This window comes from Peromyscus maniculatus, chromosome 2 (assembly GCF_049852395.1).
Source record: "Peromyscus maniculatus bairdii isolate BWxNUB_F1_BW_parent chromosome 2, HU_Pman_BW_mat_3.1, whole genome shotgun sequence".
In the NCBI taxonomy this organism is placed as follows: Eukaryota; Metazoa; Chordata; class Mammalia; order Rodentia; family Cricetidae; genus Peromyscus; species Peromyscus maniculatus.
The window spans coordinates 164632610-164658897 of record NC_134853.1 but is presented as its reverse complement, the minus strand read 5'-3'; the positions used below and the strand labels follow the sequence as shown (position 1 = coordinate 164658897).

The 26288-nt window shown below is 51.5% G+C and overlaps 1 protein-coding gene and 1 long non-coding RNA gene across 2 annotated transcripts in view; one reads left to right on the top strand and one right to left on the bottom strand.

Annotated features, from left to right (window-relative positions):
• Positions 1-26288, top strand: part of Tnfrsf1b (TNF receptor superfamily member 1B) — a 34351-nt gene that overhangs the window by 607 nt on the left and 7456 nt on the right. Inside the window, exons 2-9 of the mRNA XM_006989045.4 lie at positions 16841-16943; positions 19053-19181; positions 20410-20562; positions 20980-21073; positions 21330-21553; positions 22045-22122; positions 22652-22686; positions 26014-26203. Coding sequence (XP_006989107.2) covers positions 16841-16943; positions 19053-19181; positions 20410-20562; positions 20980-21073; positions 21330-21553; positions 22045-22122; positions 22652-22686; positions 26014-26203 — 1006 coding nt within the window. The remainder of the gene's footprint in view (positions 1-16840; positions 16944-19052; positions 19182-20409; positions 20563-20979; positions 21074-21329; positions 21554-22044; positions 22123-22651; positions 22687-26013; positions 26204-26288) is intronic.
• LOC143272060 (uncharacterized) lies at positions 231-5231 on the bottom strand. Its single transcript, XR_013049451.1, has 4 exons — positions 5106-5231; positions 2967-3192; positions 1301-1482; positions 231-464 (listed from the first exon to the last, which is right to left on the bottom strand). It is a non-coding gene; the product is annotated as an uncharacterized LOC143272060 (long non-coding RNA).

The window sequence follows — 26288 nt, the reverse complement described above, 5'->3', positions numbered from 1 at the left end:
AAGTAGGCGCCTAATATAAGAGACGGTTGGGTAGTGAGTCACTTCTCTGCCACTTACCCAGATCTCTTCCAAGGATCCGCCTGTTGTGTTCAGGGGCCATTTCAGAACGTTCTCTGTGTGCTGGGGACAGTGGAGGCGAGGGGAGCTACCCAAGGAGCCCCGGGAAACCGGAGAGAGTAAATACCCCAGTATTCCGTATTCGCATTACTCACACAAGAAAAGGGCAAGTCTACAGTGTGGTCTTTTTATTTTATTTTTCCTTCCTGTCTCCATTGTTGGTAAGACAGGGTAAAGAGAACATAGATTCCGGGTGTGGAAAGCGAGGCCCAGAGAAGTCATCTTTTCTGAAGGGCATGGGGGAGCTTGCTGCACAGGATATGCCTTCGCTTGGCTCCACAGTTGGGCAGTTAGGTGTGCTTTCTGCCTCCTGAGCCCACGCTGATGGACAGACTGTATTTACCTGTCTGCAGGAGAGGAAAGCGAGAGGTGGCTTCTGTGGCGTCATAAGTGACTCAGTGGCTCAGGGTTGGAAAGGAATGGACTCATCCATGATGGATGCTGGTCCTCGGGGAGGTTGCCAGGGATGGACTCTGGATCAGGACCGTCCCAGTTCTGAGGGCTGAGTGTGAATGTGCATGGCTGCGGTGGCCAGCCTGGCTGGGGACTGTTCTCTGAACTCCAAGGAACAATAGGTCTTTGGGCTCTGAGCTTGGGCCTGTCCCTGGAGTCCGAGCATATGAACTTCCGTTCAGGAGGAGGGGCCGCACAAAGCCCTGTGGGACTCAGGTGGAGTGCAGGTGTGACCGGAGGGACTGGACTCCTACCTTCTGCGACTGTTGCCATGGACTCTTAGCTTGCCTGCCTGTTCCCACTCCCACAAATCCTTCTTTGACAGAGAGACCTTGCTCAAGCCCAGACGTCCGTCCCTCTCTGCCTGTCTGGGAAGCCTCTGCGGCTCCTCGTAGTGGAGGCCGACCCCTTACCTTCCACGTATCCCAGGCCAGAGGGAGGTATCTGCCCTACCTGCTCACAGGCACCTGTGCCCTGGGAAGCTGATGACTAGGCGCCTGCCATCCTGCATGTGTGAGCCCGGTACACATTTTGTCCACTCTACAGCCTTGACTCTTCCAAACCTTTTGTAAATACCAGTTCTCCAGAAAGGCCTGTACACACACACACACACACACACACACACACACACACACACACACACACACACACATACACACACCCCACTTAGGTGTGACTTGCTCTTTGGAGCATAGGTTCCATGCTACCTTTAATTCTCTGTGTGTCTTACCTGCCTTAAAGATGGGACGGACCTGGAGCTGAGAACTGTGCCATCCTCCTTCTCATGATTAATTCCACAGTGGCTCCTGGTTGGGACACTCAAATGCCAGACACCATGTTGGGTACATTGCCACAGATTGGCACTGAAACTTCCCTTCCAGCTGTTTCTACAAGGTGGCTTCCTCTGTTCCACTGAAAGATGTGAGAATGGGTGACGAGCTGGGGCATTTCCCAGGACCACAGAACTGGGAGGTGATGAGGTGGGATTGAAGGCAAGTTGGCCTCAACTCCTAATGTTACTTCCCCAGACCCTCGCTTACCTGTATCTCCGCTCCTAACCCCTATGATGGGACTCAGAGATGTTGTGTGTAGCTGGATTGGGCAGCAGACAGAGCCCTGAGGACACTGGAGCAGGTCCTAGGGGGCAGCAGATTCACTTCACCCTTGGGGTGGGGGGAACCCACCATTCACTTAATCATTTAGTCGGCAAATAAATGCATGTGAAGGCAGGATAGCTGGACACTTGTTCTGAGCTGGGATAGAGCGTCCCTAGCCCTGGGAGTCTTGGGGCTGAGGGCCGCTGTTCGCTGGTTGGGCCTGAGTCTGCAGGATCTCTGGCTGGCACTGGAGTGGAGTTTGTACCTGTGGTACTGCTGAGCCTGAGGGCTCTCTCCTCCTTTCCTCACATCTTTGTCTTTGGTTCACCGACTGACGTCCTTCTGGGGCATCTGTGTTGTGACTGAGAATGTGACCTGGTGATTGGGACCTTCAGATGGCTGTGGGCCGGTGACCAGGCGCCCTGATACAGTGCCGTCCATCCATCAACTCTCTCAGTGCTCACGGACACCTACTTCACACACTGCCCACTGTCTAGTTCTAGGAAGCCACCTCCAGAACCCCAAGAGCCACACTGCCAGAGGTTACATAACTTACAGACACAGGTTTTGCTCAGAACTGCCCTTGTGACCTGGGTCAAGTTAGCTTTTGTTTACCCCCTGTTTGTGGTGAGAGAGAATTTGCTTGGCTTTTTTTTTTTTTTGGACAGTGTCTCATGTAGCCCAGGCTGGCCTGCAGTTCATTACGTTGGTTAGGATGACCTTGAACTCCTGACCCTCCTTCCCATCGCCAGTGCTGGGATTCCAGCTGTGTGCCATCAACACCTGACTTATGTAGGTTGGGACATGTGTGCCTGCTTGCCAAGCAGACACTCTACCAGCTGAGCTATACCCTGAGTGCTTGCCTGGCACTCTTGGGGTGAAGAACGGCCTGGACTATTGTCCTGACGCCTGGCCCAGTGGCTCCCTGAAGCATTTGTCCGTCCCCAGGGCTGGGTGACACTTTGACACTTTATGGCCCTTGCTTCCCAGTACTACGGGAGTAGCCAGGGTGTCTTTGTTAGGAAAAGGGAGAGAGTTCAGCCAGGGTGGCTTTGTGGGGGAAGGGAGAGGTTTGTCACCATGTCTGATATTTGTGTTACATTTCTTGTTGCTCTTGCTGATGACTTATTCCCTGTGCTCAAGGCAGAATTATCAATTCAAGGCCATCCTTGGAATCTGAGACAACCCTGGGCTTCATGAAACTGTAAAAAAAAAAAACCAAAAAAAAAAAACCCTAAAAACAAAACAAAACAAAACCCCCCAAAACCCAAAACATTTGACTAAATGTCAAAGGCTGACCTTTGTAGTGACTCGTGACCCCATTTTATGGCCAAATGTGATAGGTTGGTGGGTAGATCCAGGTTCTGGTGGCCTTCCTCTTTCAAAGTGTCTCAGGGCTCCTCCCCACTGCTGTGGCAGATCTGATGAGGTGGGGACCTTCTCCCTAAACAGCACATACTCTCTACCCCTATCTACCCTAGGCTATGATCGGGCCATATCACTGGTGGCGGCTCAGGTCCTGGAACTGGCAGGGAGGGAAATGGGGGGTTGGTGCTGGGAGAGGGCCCAGTGAGCAGAAGTGAATGAACACGCGGCACTCTCTGTTTCAGACACCGCCAGACACCAGCTCCCTCAGTCAGGGTTCAAGGCCTGAGTCACACAGATGCCAGCTCACAGCCTTACTCTGCTGCCCAGTGGCTGTGGGGGGGGTGTGTCCCCCCAACCCACTACAGTGGAAACACTCCCCTGCTGGTGGCCAGGACTAAGGTCTTTCATAGGCTTTGAAGCCACTGGTGGCTGTTTGAGCCACAGGTAGCCTGTCCTGACTAGGTTATATGCAGCACTCATAGCTAGGTGGGGGACCACAGTATGCTCAGACCCCCATCTCTGGGAGCCATGGGACCCCAAAGCTCAGGTGTCAGATATCCAGTTGCCCCAAGTTCCGGCCTCGGTGACTTTGCTGCCTGGCACTCCAAGACCAACTTCCTTCCTGTCACCTTGTCCTGCTGTACTTCCTGCCCTGTGCCCCCTAGTTGGGCCCCTCAGATCATTTGCCTGCCTGCCTGGGGTCTAGGACCCCGTGCAGTAGCAAAGGCGATGTGGTCAGGAAGTCGCCGCCCCACCCTTTCAGCGGCAGGTGCTAAATGACATTTGTGGGCGATGAAGAGCGTGTTTGCTGAAAATGTTAGGAGTACAGAGGGCCCTAGCTCTGTGGTTCTCAACCTGTGGGTCACGATCCCTGTGCGGATTGAACGACCTTTTCACGGGAGTTGCTTATAGACCATCCTGCATATCAGATATTTACATTATGATTCATAACAGTAGCAAAATCACAGTTATGAAGTAGCAACGTACAGAGCGACTTCCAGGACAGGCTCCAAAGCTACACAGAGAAACCCTGTCTCAAAACATTAAAAAAAAAAAAAAGATGTTTAGTGAAGTAGCAATGAAATATTTTATGGTTGGAGAGACCACAGCATGAGGAACTGTATTAAAGGGTCGCAGTATGAGGGAGGTTGAGAACCACTGCATAATACATGTCAGTAGATCCTAGGTTTTCTCTAAACTCTCTTCCATCTGTGTGTGTGTGTGTGTGTGTGTGTGTGTGTGTGTGTGTGTGTGTGTGTGTGTGAGTGTGTGTGTTTCTGAGATTCTGTTTACTTATGACCCAAGATGGGGAAACCCTCTTCTGAACTGATGCTGCCCAGTTCCAAATACCCAAGCAACTTCTAAGACAGCACAGCCTTGAGGAAGGAGCCTGGCCTGAGTGTTAGCAGAGCAATTTACTGGCTTACTGTGTGTCCTTGCTCAAGTTATTTGACCTCTCTGAGCCCAAACCTTCCAACACCACCAGTCTCCAGTCTCGGAAGACTGGGGTGGGGGATGGTCGCTACACGAATCACCAGAGAAGAGAGCTGACATCCTTTTCTCACTTTTTTCTTTCTCACTTTTTTTGTATGTACGTATGTATGTGTGAGTGGTGTGCCTGCACATGTGTGTGTTTACATGTGTGTAGATGCATGTCTGTGTGTGCAGGTGCCCAATTTGTCTTCCTCGATTGATCAATCCCCACTTTATTTATTGAGGCTGGATCTCTCGCTGAACCTGGAGCTCATTGATGGAGTTAGTCTAGCTATCCAGCTTTCTCTGGGGTCTCTGTTGCTGCCTCCCTTATGCTGGGTTTATAGTTAGCTGCCACATTCATGTGTGCTCTGAGGAGCCCAACTCTGGTCCTCTGGCTTGTAGGCAAGTGTTTATCCGCTGAGCTGTCTCTCCAGCCCTTCATGCTCATCTTATTCCCTTTTGTTTGGGCTACAATTATTTCCCTGTCTCAGGCCCCATTGGCATCAAGATTTCACGGCTGCCTGTCAGTCAGCTTGCCTGAAGACAGGCCTGGAAGTCATGGGTTTCCTGCCCCTGTTCCCTAGAACTTAGCACCTTTCATGTGTCAGCAGCGAGGCGTGTCCCCAGACGCTGAGGAAGTCAGAGTTTCGTAACATCGAGCAACAGGACTATCTGGGAGCCGGCAGGTTCAAGGAAGCCCTAGTGAGGCGGGTGTTTCCTCGAAGAAGCTCTTTGTCACCCATAAAGCCCACACTTTGTTTGGTGCCGATTCTGGGCCGACAGTGTGTCTCCTTGTCCTGGCCCTACCCTCCTGTGGGACAGGGGCTCTGCAGCTCCAGGACCCACCCCTCTGGGGCTCACATCTTTTTTTCCACCGCGATCTCTTGTGATGTCATAGCTGACAGTGACACCGTTGTGGTTTGGACTGCTCAGTTGTGAGCCTGGGAAGAGGAAATCTACTTAGCTCACTAGAAGGAGGTTGGGGGAGAGAGTTCCTTGTACCCGGAATGTGAGCCATCCTAGGGCTCTGGTGAGGAGGTAACCAGTGTGTTCTTAACTGTAGCTCTGTCTGACTCTTGCCCGCTTGAGGAGGATGAGACAGCCACCCTGTCCTCTCTAAGGTCTTCCCCACCCACCCTGTTTCTTCTTGGTTTTTGAAACAGAGTCTCACTTTGTGACTTTGGCTGGCCTGGAACTCGCTTTGTAGACCAGGCTGGTCTCACACTCACAGAGATCCACAGGTCTCTGCTTCCCAAGTGCTGGGATTAAAGATTAGTGCTACCACGCCGGGCTCCCTTTCTTCTTTGTAGAGCTGGAGGGGTTAAGTTTGTGGGTGCTATGCTGTTCCTCATTTAAGAAGGGCCTCCTCCCAGCCGGCACGTTCAGCACGGGAGGCTGTAAGAGGGCGTGCAGCCCAAGTGAGTAAGTTCTACTGTTGAAACCGAGCATCCGATGACCTGCTCAGGAGTGCTGGGTCCTTGAGAGGCCTAGGGAACCACCACTGTGTTCTCTTTGGGACCTGGGACCCTGGGTTAACCCAACCCGTCTGTCAAGACATGGGGAGACTATCACTACCCGGGGATGCTGTTCCTCAGGGTGGTCAGTGTGGGTTTCATCTGACCTTAGCCTTAGGACCATAGTGACCTGAGGTTCAGGAAATTGAGTTGGTTTGAGGATGAGAGCTAGGTGGGAAGGGACATGTAGGCAGTTTTACAGGCCATGCACAAAGACATTTTCTGTCCTCTTGGGACAGGGCAGAGTTGTGGATCCTGGGTTCTGGGGTCTGGGGCCCAGGCCTGGTGTAGCTTCACTTTGGGCAGGAGTTGGCTCGTCAGTTCTCTTCTTTGTTGAGAATCTCCATTGCCCCAGTCCTGACCAGATCTCAAGGACCTCTCAGAGCCAGCATTGGGATCCAGGCCTGCAGCGTTAGGAGGTGGTGGAGGGGGGAGGGAATGCTCAGTAGCTTGAGCAGAGGGTGGAGTGTAGCTCTGGACCGGACAGTGAATCTTGGGGAAGGGCTCTGGCATGTTGACTGGGTTAGCAGAACCCTGCCAGTGCCCTAGCTATCCCAGTGCCTGGCCTCCCCAGCTGACCTCCAGCCCTGGCTTCTGTCTGCGGCTGACAGAGCCAAGGTTCCTAATTTGCCTGTCACCAGCTGCTCCCTCTCACACTGCCTGAGCCTCTGGCCCTGAGCCTGGGTCCTGCTCCTTCCTGCTCTCTCTGGCAGGAGGCCAGTCCTCCCCACTCTACCCCGAAGGCCTCCATGCTTGCCTCCCTATGGCGTGGGCCTGTGGTCACACCCTCCTCACCTTCTCTTGTCAGCCTCTTGATTCTCCCCACATTCTGCCCTCCTGCAAGAACTCTGGGAGCACTTTCCCAGCCTTGAGACCCAGAACATAGCAGACTGGAGATGAGTGGATACCAGCTGGAGGCTGGAGGGACTGGGGACAGGGCTGGACCATCTAGCTGGGGCAGGAAGTTAGCTAGAGTCAACGACACATGAGGCTGTGTGTCTGTGGTCAGTTTGTGAAAGAAGTAATACCAGTCACATTAAACAATTGTTGGGCCGGGTATGGTGGATTGCATATGAAATCCTTTGGGAGGTGGAAGCAGGAAGATGGAGAGTTCCGGACCAGTATGTCTTTAAAAAAAAAAATACATACATACATATATACATATACACATACACACACACACACACACACACACACACACACACCTACATACACACACACACACACACACACACCTACACACACATACACACACACACACAAACAAACAAAAAAAACCACCCTGTATTTCTGCAGGAATTTGCAAAACACCTTATTGTATCAGACCCAGGAAGTATATACTGTTGTCAGGTTCATTCTACAGAGAAAAAGACCTTTATTTATTTGAAAATACAATAAACAGGCTGGGGCTGGGGAGATGGCTGAGCAGTTAAGGGCACTTTCTGCTCTTCCAAGGACCTTGGTTTGATTCCCAGCACCCACATAGTGGCTCACAACCTTCTGGAACTCCAGCTCCAAGAGAACTGATTTCCTGGGGCATCAGGCACACACATACATTCAGGAAAAACTCTCATACACATAAAATTAAAAACAATATGTGAGATGGTAGTGTCAGATGCTGGGAAGCACTGGGAAGGCAGAGGCAGGTGAATCTCTGTGAGTTCGAGGCCAGCCTGGTTTACAAAGTCAGTTCCAGGACAGCCAGGGCTACACAGAGAAACCCTGTCTCAAAAAACCAAACAAAAACCAACCAACCAAACAAACAAAAAAAAAAACCCAAGAATAACAAAAAACAATAACAACAACAAATGGGCTGGGGAGGTGATTCAGTGGTCAGGAGTACCTGCTGCTCTTGCAGAGGCCCCGGGTTCTACTTCCAGTACCCACATGGCAGTTAACTGTCTGTAACTCCAGTTCCAGGGGATCCGATGCCCATTCTGATCTCTGCAGCATCAGGCACGCACACACGGTCCATAGACGAACATGTAGGCAAAGCATTCATACACATAAAAATAAATTCATCTTTTAAAAATGTAACAAATATACAAACAAAAACACAACAAATAGGGTCTGGGGATACAATTGTGCAAGAAAGAAGTCATGCTTAGTGTGTATAATAAATTAATAATTAAATTAATTAGTTAAAAAAATAAACCCACAGGAAAATAATTCTTCCAAGATGCCTGCTAATTAGGGATGTAGTCTGAGTTCAAAGCCAAGCTTCCTTCCTCCAGTGCCTGTTGCCAACTACCACACTCTCTCCCCATCAGGAGATGGGGCAATGGGAGCCACTGACAGTTTGGAGGTGGCCTGGGGCAGAGAGTAGATGAGCTGGTCATTCTGGCCTTCGTGTGAAGGGCAGATGGGGTGGAAAGGCTAGAGGCAAGGAGACACACTTACGAGGCTGAAGTGGTGACTCGGGTGAGGTGGGGACGGCAGAGCAAGGGAAGGAGCGGGAGGGTTGAGAGAAGAGGAGCCTGGGGGTCAGGGCATTTTTTCCCCCTGTATCTCCATCTTTTATAGGGGATGACTGTCCAGCCTGAGCTTGGGCATTGTAACTGGCTGGCCTTGAACTCACTGTGTATCAGAGGATGAACTTCTTTCTGATGCTCCTGGCTCCCCATCCCAGTTGCTGGGATTACAGATGTGCATTACCATACCTGGCTTTTTCATGCAGTGCTGAGCATGGAACCCAAGCTTTCACGTGTGCTAGGCATACACTTTACCAACTGAGCTGCACCCCAGCGTTTTCTGGGTCTTTCATGGTCAGCCACAGGAACAGCCTTGCCACAATCAACCCTGGCCGCCCACTCTGACTGGGGTCTGCGGTGTCTCCTGAGAGTCAGGCATGGGTCTGATGCATCGGATGCATGGAGCCCTTCCATACGCAGCCAGCAGGGTGGCAGGCCACTGCTCTTGCTAGCAGACGTGAGAGGGCCAGGCTTGCTCATGGGCCTACTGCTCTCCCCAGCCAAAGCCCAGCTTCCATCCTTAGGGATGCAGAATCATACTTTGGCTACCACCCAGATGTGATGGTGGTTGGTTGAGGCCACTACATGGACCATGATCTGAATACCACCCTTCAGTTTCTAGGGACACTACCTTGTCCATTCCTTGGCCAGTTCTCATGTGAGCCAAACTCAGCTCAGTGAATCAGAAGTTAAATCTTTTGCTTTTGTTGATAAGCGCTGCGTCTATTAGACACCTGCCCCAGCCACGCGCAGCACCCAGCTCTTCACTGGCTCAGTGAATCACAACACTTGGTATGGTCCGCATGGTTCTGTTCTTATTTCGTGGATGCCAAAATCAAGGTGGGAGAATAAGAGAAGGGGAGTCCAACCAGGTCCTGGCTCAAGGCGAAATCACAGTAGGGTGTCAGGGGTGACACAAGAGAAAACAAAGAATTAACCTAAATATGGTCTAACCTGGGGAATATAGAAATAGTCCCAGGTTGGCACAGGAACCTCTTGGAAGGATCTGACTCTCATCTGGGGTTCAGAGGTTTACATGAGAATAAGATGTTGGTGGGGGTGAGTCTGAAGAATCTGAGGGGTCTGCTCTGCAGAATATGTGGCCAGAGGTATCAATGGGTCAGGGTATGGAAGGGATGTGGGAGTCAGATGCTCTGTATCTGTATCAGGTGACGGGTGAACTGAGGGCCGCAGGTGACAGGTGAGCTGGAGAGAGTTTTGTTCCAGCCTGAGGGCAGCAGGAACTGCTGAATACTTTTACGGAGGGCCAGTCTTGGAAGTAGGAAGGTGGCTTAGGTCTGTCTGCAAAGGGGCATATGCTGGGGACCAACAGTGAGGAGACTAGCTGACGAGAGTTGCCCAGGTGTGGAGGAGAGCCAGCAGGAGATGGAGAAAGCTGTACCAAGGGCCTCAAGGAGGTGATAATGGAGAGAATGGGCCATTCTCTGTCACCAAACTGAGCTCTACTTGGAGGCAGAGACCTTGGCATGCAGCTTGAAGCCTGGCCCTAAGAACCGGATCCCAACATGGGTTTCCTGTCTGCTGCAGCTCACTTCTGAAGCTCATCACAGGCGGCAGCTTGGAGGAGGGATGTGTCACCCCTGGGCTACCCACCTGTGATGTGGTTGGTCCTACCTGACGACAGTGCTCTTTGTTTCCATGAGGGTTGACAGGCCTGGCCGCCTAGGCCTTGCGTCGCTGTGACAGCCTGGCTTGATGTGGCTGTACCCTCATAGTCCACGGGGCTCCTGTAAACCTCCAAGGTCAAGACTGAAATGCCCACCCCCACCCCGCCATGCAAATGATGTGGTCTCTCCAGCACTTGAAGATAGCTTCCGGCTGTGTGTGTGGGGTCCTTGGGCAGATAAATGTCCCCAACAGCTGTCTCGTTTACCCTGGGATGTGGTGGCTCTTGTGTCTGGAAACATCATTGAATTGTTTACCACCCTGTGAAGCAAGACAAGACCACAGGCTGTGAGGTGCTTGCTGCACGACTATGAGGACCTGAGTTTGATCTCTAGAACCCATGTGAAAATATCAGAGTAGCACATGTGTGGAATCCCAGTGCTGGGGCGGTGGAGCTAGGTGGATCTCTGGGTTCACTGAGTGGCCAACCTAGCCAAATTCGTGTGCCCCAGGCCGAAGAGAAACCTTGCATGACACTAAGATGGACAGTGCACTGAGGAGAGACCACACAGGTTGCCCTCTGGCATACACATACACACACACACATGCACACACACACACGCATACACACATGCACCCCCATATATGCACTCCCGTATGCACACAGAGTACAGCTACATGTGCACCCACACATACATGTGTACCTGCACATACATGGAGAGGTACCGATTCATGTTCACCCTCCCTGTATAGCCACATGCATGTGCTCCTGCACATACCCAAACAGACATGCGCGTGTACGCGTGTGTATACACACACACACACACACACACACACACACACACACACACACACACACCACAGGCTATAAAACGGTCTGAGCCGTGCAGGTGTAGGATGTAGCTATAATGAGCTCTCAGTTCTCACCCGTGTTGAACCTCCTGGATCCTCCGTTTCTGCACTGTGAAATGGGCTTTGTCTTAGTTGCTTTTTGATTGCTGTGAAGAGACACCATGACTAAGGTGATTTATAAAAGAAAGCATTTAACTGGGGGCTGGCTTACAATTTCAAGGGGTAAGTCCATGGAGGGGAGCATGACAGGCAGGCAGGCATGGCACCAGAGCAGTAGCTGAGAGCTTATTTTGATTCATAAGCATGAGGGAGAGAGAGAGAGAGAGAGAGAGAGAGAGAGAGAGAGAGAGAGAGAGAGAGAGAGAGAGAGAGAGAGAGAAGGAGAGAGAGAGAGAGAAAGAGAGAGAGAGAGAGAGAGAGAGAGAGAGAGAGAGAGAGAGAGAGAGAGAGAGAGAACCTCTTGACATGGGCTTTTGAAGCCCCCCTGCCCCCACCATGTTACGCTTCCTTCTACAAAGCCACACCTCCAAATCCTTCCCAGAACAGTTCCACTAACTAGGGACCAAGCATTCAAACATATGAATTTAGGGAGCCGTTCTCATTCAAGCCACCAAAGACTTTTACTGACCTCAATGTTTGGTTCAAAGAGAAAAATGTGGAAATTCATGTGAGTGTGCCCAGACTGGCACCTCACACAGTGGGTACTTATTCTGGATCTAAGCCTTACCAGTCCTTCTAGCTCATACAAAGGGTGGTGCAGGTGGGTGCATACTCTTTACCACAAGCTGGAAGCTCTTCCATGTCACCTTCTCCATCCTCTCCCATTCCTGCCTCGGTGGTAGATCCATGCCCAGGGGTCTTGCCATCTATCATCCGTTTATCTCTCAGTCTGTCCATCTATCCATCTACCCACACATCTATTCATCCATCTGTCCACCCATCCACCTATTTACTCTTGAATTCATCTCTTTTCGTCCTTCCTTCCTTCCTTCCTTCCTTCCTTCCTTCCTTCCTTCCTTCCTTCCTTCCTTCCATCTCCATCTCTTCTTCCCTCCATTTTTCATCCATCCATTTCTCCATCTATCCATTTCTTTATCCACCTCCATCCATTTATCCTTTTTGCAGTCTCTGTCTACCAGGCACAGTAGGTGGCTAATTCATATCTATTCAGTGGGTGCTTAATCCTTACCATCCATTTCCAGTTCTGACCTGAGCGGGGGGCACTTGCCTTTTTTTTGGGCAGAATCTCTCTATGTAGCCTGACTGTCCTGGATCTTACTCTGTAAACCAGGCTGGCCTTGAACTCACAGAGATCCTCCTGCCTCTGCCTCCTGAGTGCTGGGAGTAAAGACACGGGCCACCTCCCCACTCCCTGTTTGGGGTTTTGTCTTTTGAACGACCGGCTCAAGTCAACACGCTGACGCACCAAGAGTTCATTTCCTCATTTCTCGGTGTCAGATCCCCACGACTGCGGGTGGGGGCGAATCTGCGTCTCTCCAGTTCAAAGCAGAAGGTTGGAGTCCCCCCCCAGCCCTGTGAACCTCAGGACTTGTCCACCCCCCTCTCACCCCATCCCAGTGTGCATGGTCCCTGCCGTGGCCCTGAGGCCCAGCGCCTGGGGCTGTGTTTTGGAGCTCTGGGGACCTCCCCCTGCTGGAGTGACCTTTCGTTCTGCGCTGTGTAGGGGCTTTCTGTTCCTCATTGTTTAGCCCTGACGAGGTTGTGGTTTTGTTTTTTGTTTTTTTCTCTGTCCAGGAGAATAAACAGGCCTCAGACTTGTTGAAGGAGGGCTGGGCCCCTTTGCTAGCTGCTGGGACTGGGGTCTCATATAGCTGAGGAGAAGGGTACCAGGGAGCTTCTTCACAGTGAAGCTGGGGACAAGGGGGGCCCTGGAAGGCAGGAGCAGCAGGCCATGGCGTCCAGCTGGCTACCAGGAGCCCTTGTTCATGGGCGGATCAGTGAGACAGTCCAATTTGGCTGAGGCAAGGCCCTTTCCCATCAGGCCCTCTGGGTCTGGCAGGAAGTTGTCCCCTAGCCAAGCAGTGTTTCTCTGGGCCATTAGAAGCTGCCCAGGCCCCAGATGAGTTAGGGGCTCCCCTGGTTACCACCACCCAGGATACTTGAGGGGATAAACTCTGGGCTGGCAGGGATAGGGTTCCCATGAGATCCAGGCCACATACAGCCCGGGTTTGTGGGGAGGGAGGCTGCTGTTTGAGGAAGTGGAGAGGGTGGGGTGAAGGGAGAAGGTACTTAATTAATGGGACAGTTTCTCCAGGAAGGCTAGTCCGGGAGTTTTGTGGGGGACACTCAGGCCCTCTGTGTCAGTTAGCATTCTGTGGAATGATAGGTGTAAAAGCAGCCATGGCGCTGTGATTTCTGGGGTTCAGGGCTTCCCCAGGTCCGCTGTGTGCGTCCATCCTCACTCCCTTCCCCCAGCTTATCTTGCTTTGTCCGTGGGGTGAGAAATCAGACAGCATGAGGGCAGCAGAGGATTCTCTGATGCCTGGGGAGTTCTTTCTTGTTTTTCCTCTTCTCTTTTTGAGCAGTATGAGTCCCTAGCCCAGAGACACCCCCATGGGCGTGGAGGGGACAACCAGCACCACTGACACCCTTTGCCTGGACACAGGCAATGTGGAACGCCCTCATAGCGGGTGCTCAACCCCAGTGGATCCTTTTGTCGTGAAATGGAAGGGGGAGGTGCCAGGATAGTGGGCGTACATGTGCGTGCGTGTACTTGGATGCGTGTGCCCCTATCCAGAAGGAGCTGCAGTGGCTTTTTCAGACTTCGTACCCAGCACGGCTGGCTCTGAGACTTCCCTCACCCAGCTGCCTGCATGACCTCCCTGGAGCAGATGGCTCTGTTGGTGGACTCAGGGACAGGCCAAGACGGCAGGTGCATTTCTGCTCAGGCTTCTTGGCTTTAGTGCGGAGAGTGAAGCCCTCTCCTCCAGGAAATGACATTGGAATCACTCCCCTGTTCAGCGTAGTACTGCTGATCTCCCTTTTCTGTCTGGCTCTGGGGCTACTGGGTGAGCATGAAAACAAGAGGGGATGCACTTTGAAGGCATGTGTGGACTTTGGTCAGAGGGAGCATGAATAGGTAGGGCACAGGGGCAGGACCAGAAGAGCCAACGACTGTCCACATCAGGGAACTCTAGTCCCTTGAGTCATGGCCCCTGGTGGCTTCCAGCCGGTATCACTGAGTGGCTTGGTGGCTGAACAGGGAAGAACACTGAGGGAGTAGCTCACATGTTACTTGCTGCTGAGACCATGTCATTGGGCAGGATAGTGATGCTCCCCAGACAGTGCTGGAGGTGGGGAGGGAAGGCAGAGGGCAGAGCCACCACCCACAGATTCTGGGAATTTGTATGGTGGTATTTTACTGAGCTGAAATATGGTTTTAATTGTATGTTAATAAATAAAGTTGCCCGGGGGTCAGAGCTATTAGAGCCATAGCAAGAGCGTGGCGGTGGCGCACGCCTTTAATCCCAGCACTTGGTAGATAAGGCTGTAGGCAAGCCTGTGAGACATTTCCTTTTTTTGTTTGTTTGTTTGTTTGTTTTTTGTTTTTTCTAGACAGTGTTTCTTTGTGTAGCTTTGCGCCTTTCCTGGAACTTGCCTTGTAGACCAGGCTGGCCTTGAACTCACAGAGATTCGCCTGCCTCTGCCTCCCAAGTGATGGGATTAAAGGCGATACACCGGGCTCATCTGGTGTGTATCGACTGGATACACACCAGATGAGCCCAGTATTATAGGCAGCACCTTCTCTGATTGACTTGTTTACAGCTGCTGTTCAAGGGAGCTGGTCAGTGCCTTTGCTGTGATAGCTGTTAGATATTTTGTGTATCTCTCTTGCTCCCGTGGAGTTCAGTCAGGAACCGAAGTCCAGAGAGGTAGAGACACTTGCCTGTGATCATACAGCTGATAAGCAGTAGAATAAGAAAATGAAACCATGACTTTCTAACTCTCTACCTTTATCTGAGAAGTCAGGGGACTTGTCACGGTTACTGGTTCAATAAACGTTCATTGAGCTCCTATTGACCATGATGGAAGCTGTTGGTACAATAAAAAGTATAAGCCAGCCCTCAACTTTGACCTAGAACCAGCCCCTGGTCATTTTCAGGTGACGTCAGCAGGAACTTCAAGGACTTTGGGTGTGTGTGCACAGCCTCTTTGTGCTTGTGGGTCCACTCCCGGGTTTGCTCATGAGCTCACATCCTTGCTGGACTGGCTAACTCAGGCTTGTCCCCGCAGGCTCAGATTGCCATCCCATCTTTCGGAAGGAAAGCCGGAGCTCGGGCTGGTCTCCAGGGTACTGGGACAGGCACAGTGATGACAGTTGCTGCTGCTGCTGCTACTGCACATTTCCCAGGGCCACTTGGAGATCTGAGGGAGAGCCCTGTGTTTCTCACTGCTGGTTCTGTGCCATGTGGGTGCTGTTTTCCTTTTCTCTCCTCCCCGTCTGTCTGTCTTTCACAATTATTTATTAAAAAAATTAAAAAATGTGAGTGTGCCTGAGTGTATGTATGTGCACCACATGCATGCAGGAGCCAGCAGAACTTAGAGGTAGAGTCAGATCCCTTGGAACTGGAGTGGCAGGCAGTTGTGAGCAGCCATGTGGGTGCTGGAACCGAACCCAGGTCCTCTCCAAGAGTAGCAAGTGCTTTTAACTACTGGGCCGTCTCTTGTTCTCCTCCCCCCCACCATTCCTGACTTTGCTGCTCTCTGGTTGGAGGTACTTGGCACAGCCATTGAAAGCATAGGCAAGAGAGACAGACAGGACCCAGGCTCAAATCTGTCACTGGCTCTGAGTCCTTAGGTGGGTGACGAGCCCTCTTTAGACTCCTGCTTCCTTTCTATACAACCGTCACCGTCCATCTTGGCTGGTTGTTGGAGAACGGCAATAATACATCCATCTCAGGTGCAGTCTGGAAGCAGAGCCTGAGGCATGGCTTCTTGTGACAGGAGAAGGCTCTCGGGCAAGAGGGTGGGGAAGCAGGATGTGGCAACAGGGCCACATGGTTGCCAGCCAAGAGGTATGGGCGTTGATCTTGGTTTGAGGTCAAGGTATTGCCTCTCAGTTGGAAACTTGTCAGCCAATGCTGAGAGCATCCTCCTGGCAGTGGGAGTCTGAGTAGACCCGGGACCCCCCAGTGGTCCAAACCTTCCCAGCCCATAGGACTGCAACGCCTGTGTGAGGAAGCACACAGGCTTGTTCCCATCCTGTTTTAACTTCCTGAGGCAGCTTTGCCATGGCCTGTGTCAGAAGCTTGGGTCTAGAGGTGACAGGTCACTGCCTCTTTGCATCATAGGTGTCAGCATGTGAGCATGTATATGTACACCTGCACGCATATGCATGGGTGTACGTAAAAGGAGACACGTGCCCTGTCAGAACAATGACATGAATGTCAGAAGGGACCTATCTATGTAGAGAGAGCCCAGAGGAGGAAGAGCCTATGTTGGGTCTAGGGGAGTCAGGGGGTGCTTCTGGGAGGAGGCAAACTTCAGCCAGAAGGACACAGGGACAGGCAGGCAGGCATTCTAGAAAGAGAGCAGCTTTGTGTGGAGGACCTTTTTTCAGTGACCAAAGCCACTGTCTTCAAAAACTGCGTCTTCTCTGAACCCTCCTGGGACTCACCCAGCAAGAGGGAAGGCCTAAAGTAACCCACTCCTGGCCCAGCACCTCCATCTGCAGACACAAGTGTGCCCTGCTGAAGAGGGAGGCCAAGAAGGGAAAAGGCCAGGACGCTAGTTTCTCCAACCTTCCTCCTCCTCCAAAGCAAGAACCCATCCATGAGACCTGATGACGGGTGTCCTGGAGCCCAGAGTCACTGTGCTGATGACTGCCTCACTTGCTCTCTTCCAGGTTACCTTGACACCCTACATGCCAGAACCTGGAGTCTCGTGCCGGGACCCAAAGGAATACTACAACAACAATGTTCAGATGTGCTGTGCTGCATGTCCTCCCGGTGAGAGGCAGATGCTGGGTGTTTGGACGGTGATGTCATGGAGGGAATGCCTGTCCAGGAATGGGGAAGAGGGCCTTAAATTCTTACTGGGCTGCTCCTAGGGACATCCATTCTAGGGCCAGTTAATCATCTTGCCCTGGGCTTTTGCATATGCTGTCCCCTCTGCTCAGCACACTTCTCAATACTTCCTCTCGGTTAACATATACTTACATTTTTAGACCCTGTCTCCATGACCAAGAAGGCTGCTCCATTCTGCAATGATGGTCTGGTTCTTCTCTTAGCCTTGCTGTGTGCTCCTCTGGAGTAAAGACTGTAGCTTGGTCCCTGTGGAATTCCCAGCACATAACTGGCCCATATAGGTGTCTTGTACCTAATTATCAAGTGAATGAATGTGAACCCATTTCATAGATGGTAGATCTGAGCCCTCACCCCAATGGGGAGGACTGAGTAGCTAGCCTTCAGTGCTGAGTAGCCAGTCAAGTGTATACATTCACTTGAGTAGTATCCATAATGCACCTACTGTGTGTTCAGTCTGCTGGGATCATAGCAGAATGTCGGGAAGATATTCCTGATCCTCATTCTCATAAAGGCTACTTTTTTTTTTAAGTAAGATTTATTTGTATTTTATACATATGGGTGTTTTGCCTGCATGTACTTTTGTGCACCACATTCACACAGTGCCCCTTGGAGGTCAGAAGAGGGTGTTAGAACCTTCGAACTGGCAGTAGGGATGGTTGTTAGTTATGTGGGTGCTGGGAATTGAACCCAGGTCCTGGAAGAGCAGCCAGTGTTCTTAACTGCTGAGCCACCTCTCCAGCCCATGTCTGCTTTCTAATGGAGGACAGACAGATTACCTAAGAGATAATGTGGTGCTGCCTGCCAGGAGGTGCTCTGATGGAGAGAAGGCTGCACTGGCTGATGGAGACAGACAGACAGACAAGGTTATGTGCTCCGGATGACACTGAGTGGTCCAGGAAGGTCTCTCTGAGCCCTGCAAAAGGGACAAGAGCAAGCCACACAAGCATACAGGAGATGCAAGGAAGTGAGTGGAAAGCCCCAAAGTAGGAGCCTGTTTAGTGAGCTCAAGGGACCTGGAGGTTGCTGTGTGTGGTCCAGAGTGAAAAGAGAGTGTGATGGGAGACAGGGGTGACGAGGTGAGGGCTGGTGAGACGGCTCAGTGTGTAAAGGCACTGGTTGTGCAAGCCTGATGACCTGAGTTCGATGCCCTGAACCAATGGTGGAAGTAGAAAACACACACACACACACACACACACACACACACACACACACACACACACACACACACACTGAACTGATGGTAAAAGTAGAAAACAGGTTTTACACACACACACACACACACACACACACACACACACTAATAATACTACTAATACTACTAATACTACTAATAATAAACATTTGATTAAGATGAGCAGAGTCACCATGAAGAATTCAGATTTTTATTTACTGGAGGCTCTGTGCCATTTGCTTGAGACCCAGTGAGTAGGAACAAAGGAGCTTGTGTACATGTCGCCCTCCACAGTCACCTTGAGAGCCCCCAGGGGACAGTGGCTTTTCTGTTGACTAGTAGAGAGTCTTTAAGAAGTTATGAGCTTAGAATGGCAGTGAATTTGGCAGAAAAGGAATAAGGGAGAGGAACTGGCTTCAGAAGAAAAAAAAAAAAAAAACACCTTAAAGGTTTGCCCTGGTGTTCTCCCATCCTCCAGACTTTTAGGGATCCCGTGCCCTTGGCTCTGACAGGCTGCCAGGTCCGACATCCTTGTTGCCACCTTTTCCCTATGGTTCATACACCAGGATAGAGAATTTTAACCAACAATCAAGAAGACAGGAGTTGGCAAACTGATTCTTTCCGAAGTGTTACTGACTGACAGTAGGTTTTTCTAGTGTGGTGTTTCAGCTACCTGGAGAGAGCAGAGAGGAATCTATGTTCAGAGGTGGAGATGGCTAGAGCCCAACAGATGTATGATGACCCGTGGAGGCGCTTGATGCTTCATCAAAGGAGCTTCCTGGCTGGGTTCAGAACCCTGGAATCTAAGGTCTTGCTGGAGGCCTGTCTTCCACTGAGACCCTTGGTCCTTGTTTTCTCAGGCCAGCATGTGAAGCACTTCTGCACCAAAACCTCAGACACGGTGTGCTCCGACTGTGAGGACGGCACGTACACCAAGCTCTGGAACAGGCTCCCCACGTGTCTGAGCTGTGGTTCTCGCTGTGACGACGGTGAGTGGCCGGAGCGGGATGGTCCTAACATCTTCCCTGGTCACTAGCCCTCCAGCCTAGGAAGGTGGAGAGAGTTACCCTGGGCCAGTTGTTTTCATCTTCCGGGAGCTGAGTGTCTGGGGCCTGCTCTTTAACACATGTATACATTTATGTGGTTGGAACCTGGGGTGCCATGCAGGTAATACAAGTGCTTTTTAACTGAGTTACACCAATCCCCAGACCTTTTAAAATTTTTTTTAAAAGATTGTTTATTTTTATTGTGTGTATGGGTATTTTTGCTGCATGTAGTAGTACCCATGAAAGCCAAAACAGGGCATCAGATCTTCTGGAATGAGTTACAGATCTTCGTTAGACAGTGTTCTTAGTTGGCAAGCCATCTTTCCAGCCTCTAGCTTCAATTTTATTTGCAGGTTTTAGGAATTGAACATAGGGTTTTGTGGTGCTCTATCACTAGGCTACATCCTTTCAGAGCCCTTTACTTTTGAGACAAGAGCTTGCTCAATGGCCCAGGCTGGCTTTGAACTTACGAACTGCCTGCTTCAGCTTCCTGGGATTACAGGCCTGAGCCCCCAGAAGCAGCTTTCAATTCGTTTTTTTGTTTGTTTGTTTTTGTTTTATTGTTGTTGTTTGTTTTTGTTTTTTCAAGACAGCATTTCTCTGTGTAGCCTTGGCTGTCCTGGAACTGAGCTAGCTCTGTAAACCAGGCTGGCCTCGAACTCACAGAGATCCACCTGCCTCTGCCTCCCAAGTGCTGGGATTAGAGGCGTGTGCCACCACCACCCGGCTGTTTTTGTGTTTTTTGGAGATGGGTTTTTGCTAAGTTGTCTAAGTTGGCCTAGAATGTTCTACTAGGCCCAGGCTAACTTTAAATTTACAATCATCCTCTTGCCTTAGCTTCCCCGGTGTTGGGATTACATGTGTGTAACACCTTGCCTGGCCACTTACAGATGGCATTTTCCTTCTTGATCCCACCACACCTTCATTGGATCTCTGAGGTGGGTGGAGGGAAGGGGCCATCTCTATGTCAGAGTTGAGGATGTAGAACATAGGGAGGCAGACTGTGTATGTTCACAGTGTGGTGGCGCTGGGGTCCAGACAACAGCCCAGGGGACGATGTGGACAGGATCCTTTGGGCCTATGCTGAGTGAATGACCAGCTCTGTCAGGGAAGGCAGAGCAGGTGAGTGGAGGCAGAAATGACCCTGGCTGTCTGTCCTTCCCTCCTCCAGACCAGGTGAAGATCCGTGCCTGTACTAAACAGCAGAACCGAGTGTGCGCCTGCAAAGCTGACATGTACTGTGCCTTGCAAATAAATGCTGACAGCTGTCGACAGTGCATGAGCCTGAGCAAGTGCGGCCCTGGCTTTGGAGTGGCCAGTACAAGTAAGGACCCCTCTTCCTTTCCCACACAAGCATCCCCGAGACGTCACAGGTGTTGACCTCTCAGCCTCACCGAGGAACCTTCCCAGTGGCTGTCAGATGCATCTGTTAGGTGCTGCACATTAGGGTCTGACATAGATCCAGACATGAGTCATAATAAGCCCTAAGGTGGTAGGAAATCAGATGAGGTAGGAAGGTAACCCCGGAAAGCAGGCCCATGTACGTGTATGGGCATGGGTGTACATGCATGTGTATACGTGTTTATTGCATGTGTGTGTGTACAGACATGGCTACACGTGTATATATGTTAAGGGAGAGAGTTGCAAACAGGCCTCTCTTGCGGCCCCAGTGCTAGGACACTCCCCACCGGGTTACATGAAGTATTCATGTTGTTGACAAGCTCTGGATTTTCTCTTCAAGGATCTGCAAATGAAAACGTGGTGTGCAGGGCCTGTGACCCAGGGACGTTCTCTGACACCACATCATCCACAGATGTGTGCAGGCCCCACCGCACGTGAGTGTTGATTGCCTGGGTTCTGAAAGACCAGGGAGGGTGACCCCTGGGTGACTGGGGCCCAGGTTATAGGACAGCTTGTCACCCATTGTCTCTGGGGCTGGATTCTGACATGACAGGAACATGGAGGCAAGGCTGGCTGGGGTGACTGGCTCATGGCCACTGATTAGCTGTTGACATCCTTGTCCTCCGCCTGGCTCCCTGGAGTAAGCTCACTGTCCTCTGTGGCCTCCTGACTGAACCCTTCCTCCTTCAGATGTAGCATCCTCGCCATTCCCGGAAGTGCAAGCGTGGATGCAGTCTGTGCACCCGAGTCCCCAGCTCTGAGCACCGTCCCAGAAGCAGTCTATGTGTCTCAGCCAGAGCCCACAAGATCCCACCCGCTGGAGCCAGAGCCAGAGCCCAGCCAAACTCCAAGCACCGTCTCTGTCTTTGTCAAAAGTGAACCAAGCACCACGGGTGGTATCTCTCTTCCAATCGGTAAGTCTCTGTCTCCAGCATCCAGGCTTGCACGTGCACAGTCTGAGCTACTGGGGAGGCTGAGATAGGAGAATTGCAAGTTCAAGGCCAACCTGGGCTACAGACACTTTCTCTCCCTCCTTCTCTGCTCCATTTTTGCTTTTTGACAGTTCCCTGTGGGCGATCCTTGGAGCCTGGGCTCTGTCCTTCATAGCACATACAGATGTGAAGGAGCTGGGTCTCCAAAGGCCTGATGTTGTCACAGGGAATCCCTGGGTTGGATGAATGTGAACATAGGTTCTGGTTGCTGGTTCTGATGAACCCATTACTTCCTGGGGTTAGGATAGCACCAAGCTGGAGGCCCCAGACTGTGGCCCTCTGGCTGCACGTGGTTTACAGATGTTTATCTTTGGTTCAGCCCTGAATTTGAAGACCTCAGGCTGGACTTGATTTCCAGCCCCAGCTCCAGCCACCTGGCACCTTCATTTCTGAGTACCCTGCCTTCTTCCTAGGTCTGATCGTTGGGGTGACAGCTCTGGGTCTGCTGGTGTTAGGGCTGGTGAACTGCCTCATCCTGGTGCAGAAGAAAAGTAAGGTTTTGCTCCATCCTTGTTTCCAGCCTCCCCGCTCCCCCTCACTGCTTTTCTGGGTGCCTCGGGTAGGGGGTGTGTCTAGTACAGAGCACTACGCTATCATAGACTCAAATGGATCTGGAGACTGTAGTCCCTTGTTCCCTAGGAGCTTAGAGCCTGGGGCAGAAGGTACATCCTCTAACCTGGCCACTGGAAGGCAGTGTCGAGGCTATCCCAGGGGACTGAAGTTCAGGATTCCTGTAGAGGAAGCCTGGGGTCTCTAGGATTCTGTGAGCTGGGCTGCATTTCCTGAGTGGAGTGTGGCTGAGGCAAGGCTACCGCACAGGCTGGGCTGGGGTACTGCAGAGAGGGTCGCAGAGGGTAGTGGCTAAGAATAAGATGGGCTTCTCTGTGGGCCTTACCTGGCAGGCAGCTACTCCCTGGGCTGGGTCCACTCCACCGGTGCCACCCTAGCCATGCTGTGTCCGTTAGGACAGATGTGCTGAAGAAGCCCTGCTCCTGACTTGTTCCTCTCTCTTCTTTGTAGAGAAGCCCTCCTGCCTACAAAGAGAAGCCAAGGTGGTGAGTATCCCTCTGTGGTCATCCTCCTCCTCCTTTCCTCCTCCTTCCCCTCCTCCTCCAGTTCCTCTTCTAGGGTGCTGGGTCATCATACAAGCAGCATGGAATGGTGCTGCATACCTCTAATCCCCATAGCCGGCACAGGTAGAGGCTGGAAGACCAGGAGTTTAAATGCTCCCTCAGAGCCAGCTGATGTCTAGCCGCATTCCACTGGGAAGAAACAGGCCGGCTCTTCCCTGGCTGGGCATAGCCAGGCTCTTTCCCCGCACTGTACCCGACTCCTTACCGGTCCCCAAGAGTAGGGCACCTCATTATATAGATTAAGAAACGTAGGCTTAAAAGCTACTGCCACTCTTGAAGGGTTAAGAGTTAGGGCTGTGGTATGTTCTGGGGCTCAAACCTCTGAGCAAGTGGATTGGCAGACACATCAAACGCTGTCTCAAACAGACCTCTCCCAGCAGGGCTTGCTCTCCAGTATTAGTCACCAGGAGTTGGAGAACCTAGATGCTGCCCTTTGCCCAGCCCTGTACCCTGTGAGCCGCCTGCCTCGGGGCCCTCTTGGGAGCCCAGTGGGTGGTGTCCTCATGTGCTACGGTGAGGCCATCAGGCAGGACCAGCAATGAGCGACTCAGCCCCTACTCTGAGGGCTGGGAAAAGTAGGGTTATTTAGAAAACCAGCACGTGAATTCATCCACGCTGCCCCTGCTCATGCACATGGCCTCGTGTTTAGTCACCAGCATTTGTCGGGAACTGAACTCAGGCCAGCACTGTGCTGAAGTCTTACAGATTCTTCCAGCCTGTCTGTGACACAGTCTGCTGCGTCATTATTGCCCCCAGCTTGACAGTCTTGGGACACATGGCCCAGACACTCTTAAGTAACTGTCCCGAGGTGGCACAGCTGACGGATGTGGCCTGGAACACAAACACTCTTCCACTCTCACTCACACATGCCCAGATGGCCCGACACAGAGAGACACCCTTAGTGCCAAAGCCTGCAGGAGCCATGCTTCTGCCAGTCCCAGCTCCGTGTAACAGGCCCAGGCCCAGAAATAATGTAGGAGGTGTCAGGCAAGCTGAGGTCCTTGGTGCTCACTCAATGGGGTTCCAGCCTGAGTCACAGGATTGTGATGGTGTCTGGTGTCTGTACTTGAACATTGTAGCTTGTGGCTCTGAGCGGGGAGGTGGCTGTGACCTTTAGGTTTTTTTTTTTTTTTTTTTTCTGCTTGGCTCTAGCCACAGGCAGAGAGGGGAAGGCCCAGCCAGAAAAGCTCCTTCTCAGGAGCTGGTGAGTGTGACATTTATGAATGCCTCTGTAGGGCTATAGGCTAAGGCTGGGCCCAGGGTAAGACTGTGAATTCAGAATGCCTTCCACCCCTTCCAGACTTGGCTACCTGGCTGGCAGGACTCCAGGGGAGGCAGGAGGATGCAGCGTGCATTGCTTCCCCATGCTGGCCTGGGTTTTCTTGCTGTGGCCAAGCTAATGTAATTCTAAGCACAGGATTCACCTTCGGTGGGCTTTTTTGGCCTCTTGGGGACAGCTTGTGCCAGATCCTTTCAGTCCACAGTCAGAAGCTATGGACTGGGCAGGAATCAAGGCCACAGGACACACATGGGCATCTAAGAAGCCATAGCAATTGTGAGCAGGGCCCCCAGATGGCATTTCAGTGACTCTAGAGAGCACCAGTCACAGGAAGTATGGCCAAACTATTGCTTCTGCACAGACTTATTATGCCTGCCTCTGGAGGAAGGCCAGGGGGTGCCAGCCCTGGCCTGGTCACTTTTCCAGCTGGTGTAGACAGACAGTGGCCTTGAAATGGTATTTCCAGGTGTCCTCAGCAGGGGTGGCTGTGAAAATGGATTTTGTGTTAAGCCTCTGGAGTTGAACCCCAGATAACCCAAAAAAGGCATGATGAGTTTTAGCTTGCTGCACTGTATCCTAACCATGACCTCGGGCAAGAAACCCAGTTTCCACATCTGCAGAGCCAGGGTGGAACTAGGCTAGACTGAGCTTCTGAAAGAGCTGAGGTAGATGTGTCTCAGGTACTGTACTCGGCACTAGGTACTCAGGTCATGTACGGGTTTTGTCATTGTTATTCTGTAAGAAGCCGCAGGGAAGCCACAGAACATCCTTTGGGTGAACCGTGGGAAGGGGGAGCTGAGACAGGCCAGTGAGGAGCCCTGTGAGTGGCCGGGGGGAAAGGGCTCCACGAACTGGGCTGATTCATTGAACGGAAGGAACAGAGAGTAAAGGTGTTAAGCTTCGAGGACCAAGTCTGGCCCCCGGGACAGCTACCTAGACCCGCCTGTGAGTCAGGAAAGCCACCCTTTGCCAGTAAACACTGATGGTGACTCAGTTGCACCAAATTTGTTTGTTTATGGACACTAAAACTCATACTTTAGGTTTTGGGAATTTTTTTTTTTATTTTAGACAGGGACTCGTGTGGCCCATATTGGGCTTGAACACTAATTGAAGATGTCTTTGAATTTCTGATGCTCCTGCCTCAGTCTCTCCACTCAATCAGTGCTGAGATTATAGACATACCACACCCCGCTTACGTGTTGTTGGGGACTGAACCTAGGGGGAGCCGGTGTGTAGTCTTTAGTTCCTTCTGTTCTTGCAGAAAACATGAGTTCAGGTCCCAGCACCCCATCAGATGGCTCACAACCACCTGTAACTCCAGCTCCAGGGGATCCGATGCCTTTTCCTGTCCTCCAAAGACATCTGCATGCACGTGTACCTGCTCACACTAAGACACAAACGTATACACACAATTAAAAATTAAAAAAATAAGACTTTTTTTTAAAAACGAGAAATGTTACTATCTTTTTTTTTTTTTAATTGGAACCATTTAAAAGCATGAAGGTCATTCCTGGCTGGCAGGCTTTGCCACCCAGTGAATGGTACTTCTGCCAAGTTCTTACAAACAGTGTCCTGTGCAGGGCTTATAGCACTACTATCCTTGAAATTCCCAACTGTTTAGTTTTCACAACAACCCTAGGACATAAGCTATAATTGTTCCTTTATACATGAAACATGGAGGCCCAGAGAGGTTAGGTAACTTTTCAAGATCACACAGCCAATGACTGGCAGAGTTATGATCTTAGACTCAGGTGGTCTGAATTCAGAATTCAACTCTTAGCTACCAGGCTGGGGACATCTCCCTACGCTGACAGACGACCTTCAGAAAGTCGATTTTTCCGTCTCCTCATGTGGACTGAGGGTGTGGAAACAACGTGTGGTGTGGGCAGAAATGTGTAAGCTGTGGAGTGTGGGTGACGGGGGTGACGAGTCACCAGCAGGTGGTTTAATGTTCTCCCTCTTCCTCTCAGCCTCACCTGCCCGATGAGAAGTCCCTGGGTGCCACAGGCCTAGAGCAGCAGCACCTGTTGACCACAGCGCCCAGTTCCAGCAGCAGCTCCCTGGAGAGCTCCACCAGCGCTGGGGACAGGAGGCTGCCCCCTCGGAGCCAGCCCCAGGCAACGGCCACAGAGGAGGCCCGTGCAGGCTCCCAGAGTTCAGGTGAGAGGCAGGAGCTGGCTCCCTCCCACTCTGGGCAGATAGAGTTGAAAATAACCCAAGAAGGAAATGCCTTTAACACACCTGG